This window comes from Erpetoichthys calabaricus, unplaced genomic scaffold (genome assembly GCF_900747795.2).
Source record: "Erpetoichthys calabaricus unplaced genomic scaffold, fErpCal1.3, whole genome shotgun sequence".
Classification (NCBI taxonomy): Eukaryota; Metazoa; Chordata; class Cladistia; order Polypteriformes; family Polypteridae; genus Erpetoichthys; species Erpetoichthys calabaricus.
The window spans coordinates 82,515-96,689 of record NW_026261603.1 but is presented as its reverse complement, the minus strand read 5'-3'; the positions used below and the strand labels follow the sequence as shown (position 1 = coordinate 96,689).

General features: G+C 42.9%; 1 protein-coding gene across 1 annotated transcript; it reads right to left on the bottom strand.

Moving 5' to 3' along the window:
- Window positions 1–292: 292 nt before the first annotated feature.
- Window positions 293–13,928, bottom strand: LOC114644515 (E3 ubiquitin/ISG15 ligase TRIM25-like). The gene is made up of 2 exons (XM_028792597.2): window positions 13,082–13,928; window positions 293–424 (listed from the first exon to the last, which is right to left on the bottom strand). Exons 1-2 carry the CDS (start codon window positions 13,658–13,660, stop codon window positions 308–310), a joined length of 696 nt encoding a protein of 231 aa, XP_028648430.1. The 5' UTR covers window positions 13,661–13,928; the 3' UTR covers window positions 293–307.
- Between the last annotated feature and the right edge of the window lie 247 nt (window positions 13,929–14,175).

The following is a 14,175-nucleotide window of genomic DNA, read 5'->3' as shown; positions in this document are numbered from 1 at the left end:
AGACCATTAATGGACGTTGTGCCCGCTGATCTAATTCAGAACATCAGCGTCGACCTTCAGTGTGAGTTTCTGTTAGTTGACTTAAGTTCCCTTTAAGCAGCTGATGGAATATCAGAGGACTTTATGGTGATGCTGTCTGAGTCTCCAATGAGTAACACCTGGGATTCTGTCAACAGTGAAAGGCCATGAAGGACACCACACAACGTCTTCTCTAACTCTCCCTTCTCGTGTCCCTACTCATCATCACCAGTGAAGCTCTGCTGCTCTTCAAGTTCTCCTTTATTTCTCCTCTCTTTGATATGAAGTGTTATCTTCCTAATCCACTCACCTTCATCTCCTCCATCGCCCTCCTCGTCTCCTTCAGTGTCTTCTCTCTCTTCTCAAGTCCCCTCTTGATGTCTCTCAGTGTCCCCCCCAGCTGTTTCTGTTTGGACACACAAGAGGACACGCGTGGTCAGATCAGAATTCACATTCACTTTGTGATTTCTTCTTCTCTTTCTGACTCCTGATATTTTCACAACACATTTGTTTGACATTTCACAAACAGGAATGACAATAAAGATTAAAAGAAAGGTTTAATTTAAATGATGTAAGATTGATTTTGGGTTTGAAGAGTGCATCAAATACAGAAGACAGTTTGAAGGCACACTGGTGTGTGAGTTAGTTCTTGACGTTTAGAAGACATCTGTCAGAGGGGGACACTTTTACATTTTTTTTGTGCACTGGGTGGTTCCATTAGGCACCCACTGTTGGGACTGGGGGGTGAGAAGTTAAAAGGCTATCTGTACCTATTAATGGTATTTGCTGTCCTGCAAGAGAATCACTGCTTTGAAGTCTGGCCTTGGTAGAATGTCTGTATTTACCTGGCTTAGAAATATTGGTTCCTAATCAGCATATCTGTACTTATTAATGTTTGGTAACCATACATTTTGTTAACTTGTGTTTTTATTAATTGTTAAACCCAGGCAATTTAGATGTGCCATTGATTAAACTGTTTGTCCAGGACTGACAACTGAGGGGTGAAGTAAATATAAACTGCTGGCCAGCAGAAGGCAGGAGGGACAGTCCACAGGAAACGCTGCCAAGACACTCGGACAGGGCACAGGGGCTCGCAGGCAGACAAGAGTACCTGGCTGGCACAACGTGAGGCACAAGGACGGCAACACTTCCAGAGAGGAAGAGACAGCTCCACAAAGAGACGCTGGATGTGGGTTCAGTGAGAGAGGGAATCTGTATGAAAGGACCCAGTAAAGCTGACAGACGAGGAATGAGGCGTGCCTAGGTCCCAGTAACACAAGGAGCCCAGAGTGGAAGAAAAAGGAACAACGAAGAGACGCTGACAGGGAGTCAACAATTTGACACAACTTCTGCCGGGGAACAGAGTGCATCCATGAACAATTAAGTGTTGGGGTAACACAGTGCCCAAACTGGACTCTGCACCACTAAAGGTTGTATCCACCAATTCCTGTTTTTACGGACTTTTAGAGTGTGGACTGTGTATTTTTCTTTTAAAAAAAGGAAATGAATTCCTGATATGTTTAGGTTCTTTTATGTTCGTTTATCTTTTTAATGTACCTTATATTGTCTTGTACAATAGAAATTACTGTTGCCTTTTTCTGAAATTACTGTTGTGTCTTTCATTGTGTGTTTACTCACCGCCCAATTTAAAGAAACCTGTGTGCTATTATTGGTAAATTTCAGGAGTTCCCAGTCTGTTAATAAAACTGGGTGGCGTAGTCGGATATTTTAATGGTGTCTAAGTTAGATTACCTATAAGTGTGACCAGACACCTGTGACACATCACATCGACAAACTGGGAAATGTGAAGTTCACACAACACCAAAAATAATAAAAACAAACTGGAGTGTAAAGTAAAGAAACTGGTGAAAGGCCAGGAGGACTTAAACACGTCATGTCAGTAATTATAGGATCTACAAGGCCATTTGATATCCTGAGTCAGACATGTGAGGACGTTGTCTGCCGTTGTCATTTTCTGGAGTCAAGTAAGATACCAAAATACACAAACGATTCTGTTGAATTCAGGAAGAAGGCAACTTAAAGGAATTCTAAACTCAGAAATTATATTTTTATATGTTACTTACCTCTGGTGTTTTGTTTAGGTGACAGATTATTATTTTTAATTAAACTAGTGAGCTCCGCCTCCTGCTCACTTTGCTCGCCCACCCGCAGGTTTGGTTCGTACGGCGCTTCAAACATTTAAAAGCCTGTACAGCACCTGTCCTTTTGTCTCACTGCCTTGTCTCTCTTCTCCCCCCGATATCCTCTGCTCCTGTGGTGGTCCCGCTCCCGAGGCGCACCCATATGAACAGGAAGATTTTCTATTCTTCTAATTGAGAGACAGAACTGTCCCCTCCGACTACACACAGAGCTCGATTCACTTCTGAAAGAGACTTATGTTTGTTTGAAGTGTCTGAATAACGTTTGTCTCTAAAATCTCCTGTGTATCTGTGCCACTCTGTGACCCAAGCGTGACCGCATACGTGGATTTCACTTTCACCAAACCACAAATCTTTTAATTCTCACGGAGAGGTCTCTTCATTGTGAAGAAACACTACTTTACTGCGATGGCAACACGAATTACACGATCTACAAGTCTCTGACTTAAAGTTTCAATACAAACAATATATTCAATCTCATTTTGCTGTTCTCGTATTTCACTGAGTAATAATTTCTGTTTGTTTGTGTGAATGCGATCTTTACTATCATTTTTTGCAGACTTTCGAAATGGCCAAAGTCTCAATCTTGTGGATCTTGCTTCGGTCTCTCTGGACTTCCAAAAAGTCTCTTCAGAAAGATCACGTCTCGTCTCTTATAATAGAGAGATGTTTATTATGTTTATGTGTTTTGGTTTCACCAGAGCCTTCAAGACCACCCAGCCATCCCTGTTAAGGGGTCAGCTCAGAGATGTGCAGGTGGGTGAGCCTGTGGTGTCCTGATGATGGACTATCTGTCAGGCAGACTCAAGGACTGAGTGAGCAACACTGGAGCAGCACAAGGAACAGGCCTGTCTGCTTTACTCTTCACTCTGCGCACCTCACACTGGAAAGAACACAATTTCTGTTTTCTTGTATATCCACAAATCACCTAAGGAGTGTCTCAGTGGGCTTTAACAGGCAGTGTTTTTGAGAGCCGCCCCACTCCAGATTCCCTAAGAATAGAAGAAAAACAAGAAAACCGAGGTTGAATACACAGACAAGAGAGCTAATGTGTCAAAGCCCCAGTCCACCTAAACTGCATGTCTTTGGATTGTAGGAGGAAACCCACATGAAGACAATGAGAACATGCAAACTCTACCAGGGACAAGTCACAGTCGATAGATAGATAGATAGATAGATAGATAGATAGATAGATAGATAGATAGATAGATAGATAGATAGATAGATAGATAGATAGATAGATAGATAGATAGATAGATAGATAGATAGATAGATAGATAGATAGATAGATAGATAGATAGATAGATAGATAGATACTTTATTAATCCCAATGGGAAATTAAATGAATTTATAATATAAGGACAACTGAAGATGTACGTATTCAAGTGTATACAGACAGATGACATCAACAGACAACACCAAAAATAAATAATAATAATAATAGTAATGATCATATTTTTTGTATTAATTTGTAGGCGTCTTTCTAAACGTCTTTCTAAAAATGAATAATGCCTCCCTGTACCTCCCTATGCCGTCACTGTTCGTAGATGGCGCCTTACACGGTGCGTTCTGCATACTGGTGCAATCTACGATGGGGAATTCCAGTTGCATGGCGATTCCCTTAAACGCCATGTTATGTCAAAATATTGTGAAAATAATTGACAATATGTTTTTACATTTTTAAATGATAGTTAAAAGTTGATTAAAAATGATTATCACATAATTGTTGTGTTTCGTAAATTATCTGTTATTTAACTTAAAATAAATGTCTAGTGCGTAGAAAGCATTATTTTCTGTTTCAAGCAAAAAACAAAAATCGTCCCAGTTTGAGGAAAAAATATTCTGGTAAGTCTATTTAATTCTGTTCTTGGATATTTTTAAATTCATTTACATTATGTAAAAGTGAAAATCGTACAGCTGATTACTATTGGAAAAAATTGTTATAACTTTTTTACTAATAAAGATTTATTAACAAATTTTCAGAAAATATTCTTCAAATCTTGTACTAAGAATATGTATAAATAGATTTGCTAAATTGACACAAAAGCCATAAATAAATTAAATAATCAAAATGGTAAATCTACAGTTTTCATGTCAAAATGAACACCGTACATTTCAAAAACACCTTTAAAATCGCCCCCAAATGTTAAAATTTCTAAAATTTCGTATGCCATTTTCTCTTCAAGTAATGATAAAAATGCGATCAGATCTTTATCGAAAAGCATCCATCCATTCATCCATTCTCTTCCGCTTATCCGAGGTCGGGTCGCTGGGGCAGCAGCTTGAGCAGAGATGCCCAGACTTCCCTCACCCCGGCCACTTCTTCTAGCTCTTCCGGGAGAATCCCGAGGCGTTCCCAGGCCAGCCGGGAGACATAGTCCCTCCAGCGTGTCCTGGGTCTTCCTCGGGGCCTCCTCCCGGTTGGACGTGCCCGGAACACCTCCCCAGGGAGGCGTCCAGGAGGCATCCTGATCAGATGCCCGAGCCACCACATCTGACTCCTCTCGATGCGGAGGAGCAGTGGCTCTACTCTGAGCCCCTCCCGGATGACTGAGCTTCTCACCCTATCTTTAAGGGAGAGCCCAGACACCCTGCGGAGGAAACTCATTTCAGCCGCTTGTATTCGCGATCTCGTTCTTTCGGTCACTACCCATAGCTCATGACCATAGGTGAGGGTAGGAACATAGATCGACCGGTAAATTGAGAGCTTTGCCTTACGGCTCAGCTCCTTTTTCACCATGACAGACCGATGCAGAGTCCTCATCAATGCGGACGCCACACCAATCCGCCTGTCGATCTCACGCTCCATTCTTCCCTCACTCGTGAACAAGACCCCGAGATACTTGAACTCCTCCACTTGAGGCAGGATCTCGCTACCAACCCTGAGAGGGCACTCCACCCTTCTCCGGCTGAGGATCATGGTCTCGGATTTGGAGGTGCTGATTCCCATCCCAGCCGCTTCACACTCATCTGCGAACCGATCCAGAGAGAGCTGAAGATCACGGCCTGATGAAGCAAACAGGACAACATCATCTGCAAAAAGCAGTGACCCAATCCTGAGTCCACCAAACCAGACCCCCTCAACGCCCTGGCTGCGCCTAGAAATTCTGTCCATAAAAGTTATGAACAGAATCGGTGGCAAAGGGCAGCCCTGGCGGAGTCCAACTCTCACTGGAAACGGGTTCAACTTACTGCCGGCAATGCGGACCAAGCTCTGACACCGGTTGTACAGGGACCGAACAGCCCTTATCAGGGGGTCCGGTACTCCATACTCCTGGAGCACCCCCCACAGGATCCCCCGAGGAACACGGTCGAACGCCTTTTCCATGTCGACAAAACACATGTAGACTGGTTGGGCGAACTCCCATGCACCCTCCAGGACTCTGCTAAGGGTGTAGAGCTGGTCCACTGTTCCGCGACCAGGACGAAAACCACACTGTTCCTCCTGAATCCGAGGTTCGACTATCCGACGGACCCTCCTCTCCTGAACCCCCGAATAGACTTTTCCAGGGAGGCTGAGGAGTGTGATCCCTCTGTAGTTGGAACACACCCTCCGGTCCCCCTTCTTAAAGACGGGGACCACCACCCCGGTCTGCCAATCCAGAGGCACTGTCCCTGATGTCCATGCGATGTTCTAGAGACGTGTCAACCAAGACAGCCCTACAACATCCAGAGCCTTGAGGAACTCCGGGCGTATCTCATCCACCCCCGGGGTCCTGCCACCAAGGAGTTTTTTGACCACCTCGGTGACCTCAGTCCCAAAGATGGGGAAGCCCACCTCCGAGTCCCCAGGCTCTGCTTCATCATTGGAAGGCATGTTATTGGGATTGAGGTCTTCGAAGTACTCCCCCCACCGACCCACAACGTCCCAAGTCGAGGTCAGCAGCGCACCATCACCACCATATACAGTGTTGACACTGCACTGCTTCCCCCTCCTGAGACGCCGGACGGTGGACCAGAATCTCCTCGAAGCCGTCCGAAAGTCGTTCTCCATGGTCTCCCCAAACTCCTCCCACGCCCGAGTTTTTGCCTCAGCAACCACCGAAGCTGCATTCCGCTTGGCCTGCCGGTACCTATTAGCTGCCTCCAGAGTTCCACAGGACAAAAGGGACCGGTAGGACTCCTTCTTCAGCTTGACGGCATCCCTCACCGCCGGTGTCCACCAACGGGTTCGGGGATTGCCGCCACGACAGGCACCGACCACCTTACAGCCACAGCTCTGGTCAGCCGCCTCAACAATAGAGGCACAGAACATGGCCCATTCGGACTCAATGTCCCCCACCTCCCTCGGGACATGGTCGAAGTTCTGCCGGAGGTGGGAGTTGAAGCTACTTCTGACAGGGGGCTCTGCCAGACGTTCCCAGAAGACCCTCACAACACGTTTGGGCCTACCAGGCCTGACCGGCATCCTCCCCCACCATCGAAGCCAACTCACCACCAGGTGGTGATCAGTTGACAGCTCTGCTGCTCTCTTCACCCGAGTGTCCAAGACATGTGACCGCAAGTCCGACGACACGACCACAAAGTCCATCATCGAAATGAGGCCTAGGGTGTCCTGGTGCCAAGTGCACATATGAACACCGCTATGCTTGAACATGGTGTTCATTATGGACAATCCGTGACGAGCACAGAAGTCCAATAACAAAACACCACTCGGGTTCAGATCGAGGGGGCCATTTCTGATCGGGGGGGCCATTTATCGAAAAGCAGTGCCGCACAAAATAAATTTTTAACTAAATTTTGGGGTTAAAGTCAATTTCTACAGGTTTTGTCAGGAGATTGGATAATTTGTAGTCCCTAGAATAACGGCAGATAAAATTAATATTTGTAGCCATTTAAGCCACTTTGGAGTCACTTTGAGACCTAAAACATCCTTAAATACGAGATGTAAAAAATTTCAAAAAAGCTGAAACAAAGTCTGCGCTAATTGATATTTTGGAATTTGGTTTGCTTCATCAAAAACTAGAGATTTTCACAAAAATTTTGGTCCTAGTCTCATTTTGATACGACAATTTTCACGACCCCTAGGTACTATAACAATTAAAGCTGTTCAGTTTACGACATGGAGGTGGCAGTTTTGCAGTTTTAATGCATATAACCGCTCTAAGCATTACATTGTAGTGCGACTTTAACTGTCATGAATTTTTACCATTTTAATTATTTAATTTATTTATGGCTTTTGCGTTCATTATTTAGCAAATCCTTTACACACATTCTTAATATAAGGTTTAAAGAATATTCTGTGAAAATTTTGTAACTAAATCTTTCTTAGTAAAACAGTTATCTCTATTATGTATAGAAGCAGATGTGTTACGTAAGATTGATTATGAAGATCTAATCAAAGAGTTTGCAAATAAAAAAAGTAGGAGAAAATTATTAAGATAACAATAAAATGAAGCGTACAAAAGTAAATATTATTTTCTTTCTTACATATAAGTGTATTTTGTTTAATTTTGAATTTTCAATAATAAAATACAATTTCATTTTCTAGTTTGTTATTGTTTTAATATTTTGAATTACTAGTGTAAGGGGGCACTAAAATTACTTAGTGCTTAGGACATCTAAGGGTCTTAATCCGGCCCTGTGGTTGTGTGATATTCTGAAGTAGTGACAACAATGACTTGGTGTTTCCTTCATTGGTAGAAATCATGAGTGTAATAGTTAGATTTAGTTTGGCCAATACAGTCCTTGTAATAAAGTATATGGTGTTTGTACATCTCTTTGTGAACAAAGAGTCCAGTTTTATTATATAACTGTTCAAGTCGCTGGCCTTTGGCTTTCAAAAGCGGAAGTTCATGCGTGAACCAGGGAGCAGAAAAGGAGACAGAAACAGATCAAGTTTTAATGGAGAGACAGAGTTAAGAATACCATTGAGTCCAGTGTTATAGTGTGAGACCAGTTCTTCAGGAGTGGAGAAATTATGAATGTCCATAAGGGAATCAAAAACTAGAGGAAAGACAGTCTAAGTTAATCTTAATATTACAGAAAGACATGAAACGGGACAGCTTAGTATTGGAAAGTCCAAGTTTAACATTGAATGAAATAAGAAAATGATCAGTTATGGGGAGTTCATCCGCAGTACAATCAAGCGGGTAACTCCAGAGCAGCAAATCAAGTCCAAGATATGTCCTTTAGAATGAGTGGGAACATCAGTGTGCTGCTGGAATCCAAAACTCTCAAGGCAGGATGAAAAGTCTCTAGTAAGAGGGACATTGATATTATCCATTTGTATATTGAAATCCCCCAGAAGTATTATGTTTGATGAAACAGTAGATAAGTGTGTAAGGAAAACAGCAAAGTCATTCAGAAAGACATTATTTGGTTTAGGGGGCCGGTAGACAGTTGCAATGATAGTAGGAATAAGTCCAGTTAATTGACACACAAGAGATTCAAAAGAACTGAAGGCAGGAACAGACAACGGCAGGACTTTCCACTTCTCACGATACATTAACGCGAGACCTCCACCTCGGCCAGAGTCACAGGGTTGAGAGATAACAAACCCCGGGGGAGTTCATTCGTTAAGATGGGAAAAGTCATGGGGTGGTTGCCATGTCTCAGTTAGACAGTAAAAGTCAAACTTACGATCAGTGAGGAGGTCGTGGATGAGAGGCCTATTGCTGGTGAGTGAGCGGATGTTCAGCAGACCAAAGTTGACAACAGCGTTATCGTATTTAACAACGGTGTTAGCCGACTGGGCTAGGCTGGCTAACACACTGTGGTCAGCGACTCTACCTAAATTACGTGGAGGACGACGAGAACTGGACCAGATGGAGTTTATTATTTTTGAACTGTCAGTCTGGATACTCCGGCGGGACCCATGGTGGATGTATGTCTGAAGGCGGAGGAGTACGATGTCTGGGTGGAGATACAGGCCAGTCAGCGGAGGCTCGGACAGGTGAGTACTGAAGCAGGTTGGATAGTGAGCGACAGGAGGGACCAAACTAACACGAACCAAATAAACATCTGACCGGTCCAGAGGTAAAGCGAAGATTAAGACAACTCGGATGTCCAAAGAACAAAGCCAGGTAAGTTTCAAAGCGGGGATAAGCCTAAGAATAGTCCATACAGCCAAATCAGCAGTCAAGATAGAAATCAGTCTAGCTTTAAATGATTAAAAATAAAACTCAACGAATAAATCTGCCTGAAAGAAAATGAAAACAGCTGCTTAGTCCATTAGATTGTAAGTTAATCATAAAAAAGTTAAAGAAGAATAAAAGTTAAAAAGTAATTGGAGAGCAGCGGCGACCAGTCACACCAGCGTTCTCTCAACTGGAAGTATCTGTGTTACTTTAGTTGGTTCTTTCTCTTGCACTTATAAGAAAGGCACATAACTTGTGATTTTATTTCTCATAATTTTTATCCAGAACATTTCCCAGTAAACATCATTCATTCAGAAGCAGCTTTTAAATGTTCTGGTCTCAGTTCTGCTTCAGTTCTTAGTTACTTATTAAGTTTCTAGAGTCAGCACTGTGATGGCAGTTTGGTTTTCCTCACAGGTTGCCTGCACTCCCTTACAGCTCCTCTGTGTGTGTGAGACGCTGCTCTGAACTGATTCAAGTCCACTTTAGTTTTCTTACTGAAATTATGAAGAGACCCTCACAACAGCTACAGCCTTCTCCTTCACACAGTTATGGTGATGTCAACTCCCAGAATTCACCCCCTGGCTTTATCTTAACAGACGAGTCCCAGTCAGAAGTTCTCAGACTCCGAGCAGGTGAACTCCTGACTTGGTTTATGGTCACTCAGGTGAGGTGATGCTTTGTCCAGATTGTTTTGTCCATGGAGAGCTTCCTCTGTCACACATTTAAGAACATTCAGTTGGCTTTGTCTTTCTTCTAACAGATTCTTTTCTCTCTCTTGTCCTTTTCTCCTGGTGACTGTGAGTTGTACTTCAGTTTAAAGTCTTTGAGGTTTCACACTTACTGGTTATCTTTTAGTGGCAAACAAATGTACAACTGCTGGTTGATGTCCTCCTTCAGTAATTCTACAGATTTTAGAGGTGATCTCTCTTACTTGTGCACCTTGCTTTCCTCTATCAAGTCAGGACTGAATGAGACCCTCACGTTCAACTCCATTACAGGGGTCTTCAGCTCTTACTGTCTGGCACTATGTTACCCTTTGGAGCAGAAGAGATCATTGAGCCTTTTTGATGGCCACAATAAGGGTCTTACTACAGGGCAGAAGCTAATCCAGGGGCAGAGATCAGAGTTCTAGTGCTTACAAAGGGTTATAAAGGACGGAGTGGACTTGCTGCTGTTGGCGTCTTGGATGAACAGAAATCCAACCTTTTTACTGCTAATTCCTGCTAAGTGTTGTCCATCAAGTTGAGTTTTGGCTCCTTCTTCAGTCACAAAGTGATAAAGAGTGACACACTGAGACATCACTGAGTGTCATTTGTTGTGTTTGATCAGACTGATCAGATGACACCCAAAACTGTCAGGAGAGTCCTGGTGAAGTGAACTGACATCTGAGCTGAAGGTACGAGTCAATAAAAGAGGGGCAGGAGGTGGCAGCTTAAGAAAAAGACTTCTGACCAAGCAGTGCCAGTCTGTCCTACAATTACATGTCTGCTTTCAGGGACCTCTGAAGAACTGATTTATGTAAATCAATCCAAATCAAGTGATAGCCAAACAACAGAAAACAGAAAGAGATCAAAAATTAGATGTTGATATTAGTGACCTGATTCATATTAAACTGACAAATATCAGGCAACGTCATAGACTTCATTGTTGTTTAAGATGTTGGTTTCTAAACGTGTGTTCACCTGTGAGCCGAGCACTTTAATATTCCAACGAGGACTCAGCCACATTTGTGTCACTGACTGAGACCTGGCAGAGCCGATGTGACACTAGTCCTTTATTTGAAGAAACACCAAATGGTGGACTGAAGTTAAGTGTCTTTATCTGAACTTACTGTACATTGAGGTTGTGTAGTAGTGATGGGGGATTTGAAATTGGCTTAGTTGGTCAGACTTACACTTCTAGTAAGTTCTTTACACTCCTGCTGGACTTGTTAGGGTTTTACCAAATCTGAAAGCTCAGAGTCTTTGTCATAATCATACATTAGGTTGGATTATCACTCAGGGGTTTGACATTCAAAATGTCCTTACTGCTCCACTAAATAACATGATGTCTAATCACTGATGAAGAGCCTGATGAGTTATATCATTAAAAACAGAAAATCTACACAGGAATAGAATATTGACATTTCTGAGCTGAAGTTATTGTAAGAATCGTAGACTTAACTCTGGAGTACAATACAGACTGACATGTGACAATAATGTGTCTCTTAAACAGCCCTGAGATCAGACAAATGCAAACTCCGATTCTTTAAAAATGGACAAACACCACAAAGGCAGACAAGCAGCTAAGCACACTCAGCGTGTAAGTGTCAGCAGTACAGAGTGTGTCTATCGATGTGTCAGACCTTCTATTGAATTACGTTTAGGATGACATTGTGTGCTCACTTACTACGCTGACATCAGCCAACTGTAACATCATCTTGTTAAGAACACCTCAGGAGGGTCCGAATGTCAGACATTTCTACATGTAGCCCACCTGACACTCGCACCCCTGACAGTGGACATTTCTAGACAGCAGGCTATAGTTGGCCTCCCACTGCCTTAGAAACTCAAAAGAGAAACTGATCAGAGCAGAAAGAAACTCAGCTGGCTGTGAGGAGAGAACTCAGGTGTTTGTGGGCCATCTTGGGGATCTCATCCTGAGCTGTTTCATGACTTGCACCAGTCTCACCAGGATGGACTCCAGCAGCCAATGCTCTGAACTTGAAACATCAGGTTTATAAGGTCCAGTAAAACCTCGATTATCAGTCAGGGGTCAGGACAGAGGCTGTGACGGATAAGAGAAAAGACAGATAACAGAGCAGCTACTTTAAAAATGACATACAGTAGATTAGTGTAGAGAACAGTCGTAAAAAACTATATTAACAAAATGAATTCATTTATATAATATTGTAATAACCAGCGTAATAAACAAATACAACTCAGAGGTCCTGGAGTTTTCTATGTTTTACGTGGAGTCTTCGTTCCCTCACAAGCGGTGTCCTGTCTTACACTCCGTTATTTGGTTACAGAGCTCACCTCCTAAACAATCACAGAAAGCTTTCCCTACCGATCAGTTGATCTCCTGCCACTCTCGTTGTGTCTTTTTGATACACAAACACTCCTGCTTATCGTCTCCTGACTCCCTGCTCCACACCTTCACTTCTCTCCTCACTTCTCCTGTCCGCCCCTTACAGAACAGAAGCCCCTCAGCCAGTCCCATCACTTACAGCTTTCTGCCCTTTCTGCCCCCATACAGAGCATCACAAGCTGCCTGCACACCACAATATATTAACACACCTGATATAACAAAATATATAAAGAAAATGACAATGCAGAAGACCATTAACATTAATACAGAATAACGTTACCGTTACTGGTTTCCATTTTCAACACATTTAACAAATATTTTACCATCCCGCTTTATATCGTTTACTGTTGGCCTTCCTTCTCCGTCATTGAAGCAATACTTGAAGAGCTGTTGCTGTTTAGTAAACGTTTAATAAGTTCAAACAGCACACACATATGTTGATAGGCCATAACAATGTATAGTAGTTTAGTTTAATTATAACAAAAGAGAAAAGCTACAAACCGCCATTAAAGCTGAAGGTACGTAACGGACACTGGGATTTCTGTTGTTCCAATGTGCAGAACTCGCAGTAGTAATCGGGAGACGCTGGCGTGCACAAGGTTGGGTTTTTGTTATTTAGTCCTGACAGTTAATCAAGTGACAGATAATCGAGTTTTACTGGAAATGAAGAGATTTCTCTGTCACATTAAATGTACAAATTCCTTAACTCAAAGTTATTCAAACAGTTTCTATTAAACACTAAACATCACTCACCTGCTTTTCTACTCTTTCTGTCTCCAGCTCGACCATTTTATGACCGTTATGTTCAGTCACCACACACATCATGCAGATACAGGAATCATCAGTTTTACAGAATATCTCCAGACTTTTCTGATGTTTCCCACAGAGTTTCTCCTTCAGATTTCTATCAGGATCAACCAGCTTGTGGTGCTTCAGGGTCGCTACTTCATAGTGAGGCTGCAGGTGAGTCTGACAGTAGGAGGCCGGGCAGGTGAGACAGGACTTCACAGCTCTGAACTTCTTACCAGTACAGAAGTCACACTCCACATATCCAGGGCCGGCATAATTCTGTGGAGGAGGAGGACTGAGAGTCGTTTTCTTTAATTTCTTGATGACTTCATTCAGCAGAGTGTTTCTGTTCAGCTCAGGCCTTGTGGTGAAGGTGTGTCTGCACTGAGGACAGCTGCACACTTGGCTCTGATCCCAGCAGTCTGTGAGGCACTTTAGACAGAAATTATGTCCACAGAGGATGGTGACGGGGTCAGTCAGGGTGTCCAGACACACCGAGCAGGTGAACTCGTCCTGTGACACAATCAGCTGGGCTTCAGCCATCGTCAGTCTGAGGAGAGGCAGGCAGAGAGAATCAGTCAGAGGAACAAGGAAGTGACTTGTGAAGAAACGAAAGTGAAAGTTTGTCTGAGCTCAGTGAGGAGGAGGAGGAGGAGGAGATTTAAAGAGAAAGCTGAGAGCTGACAGAGAGAACATCTGAGGAGACACTGAGGGTGAACAGTTAATGTGAGACAGGAGCTCAGAGAGTGAAGACCACCAAGTGAGAGAAGAGATGACCTGTCACAGGGGGTCTGCTAAACTGTCATTCACGTCAGTATTTCTTATTCATTTATTACACACTGAAGTCCACATCAGACTCCACAATAATCCTCTTTATTTAAAAAAGTATCTATCCCGTAATAAGTTCTCGTCTCCTGCTTATCAATAATGAATTTTTGTGTTTTTTCTTTGTCCATGCCAGGAATTTATCAGATTATTAGTAAAGACCCCAACTGAATGAAGCCCACTCAGTTTAAGAAACATAATAATATGATACATTAATAAACACAAGGATAGTA

Coding starts and splice junctions, on each gene's coding strand:
- LOC114644515 (XM_028792597.2), bottom strand. CDS start 13,660: ATGGCTGAAGCCCAGCTGATTGTGTCACAGGACGAGTTCACCTGCTCG. Junction 425..13,081: donor CAGAAAGAGTAGAAAAGCAG/GTGAGTGATGTT, acceptor GTGTCCAAACAG/AAACAGCTGGGGGGGACACT.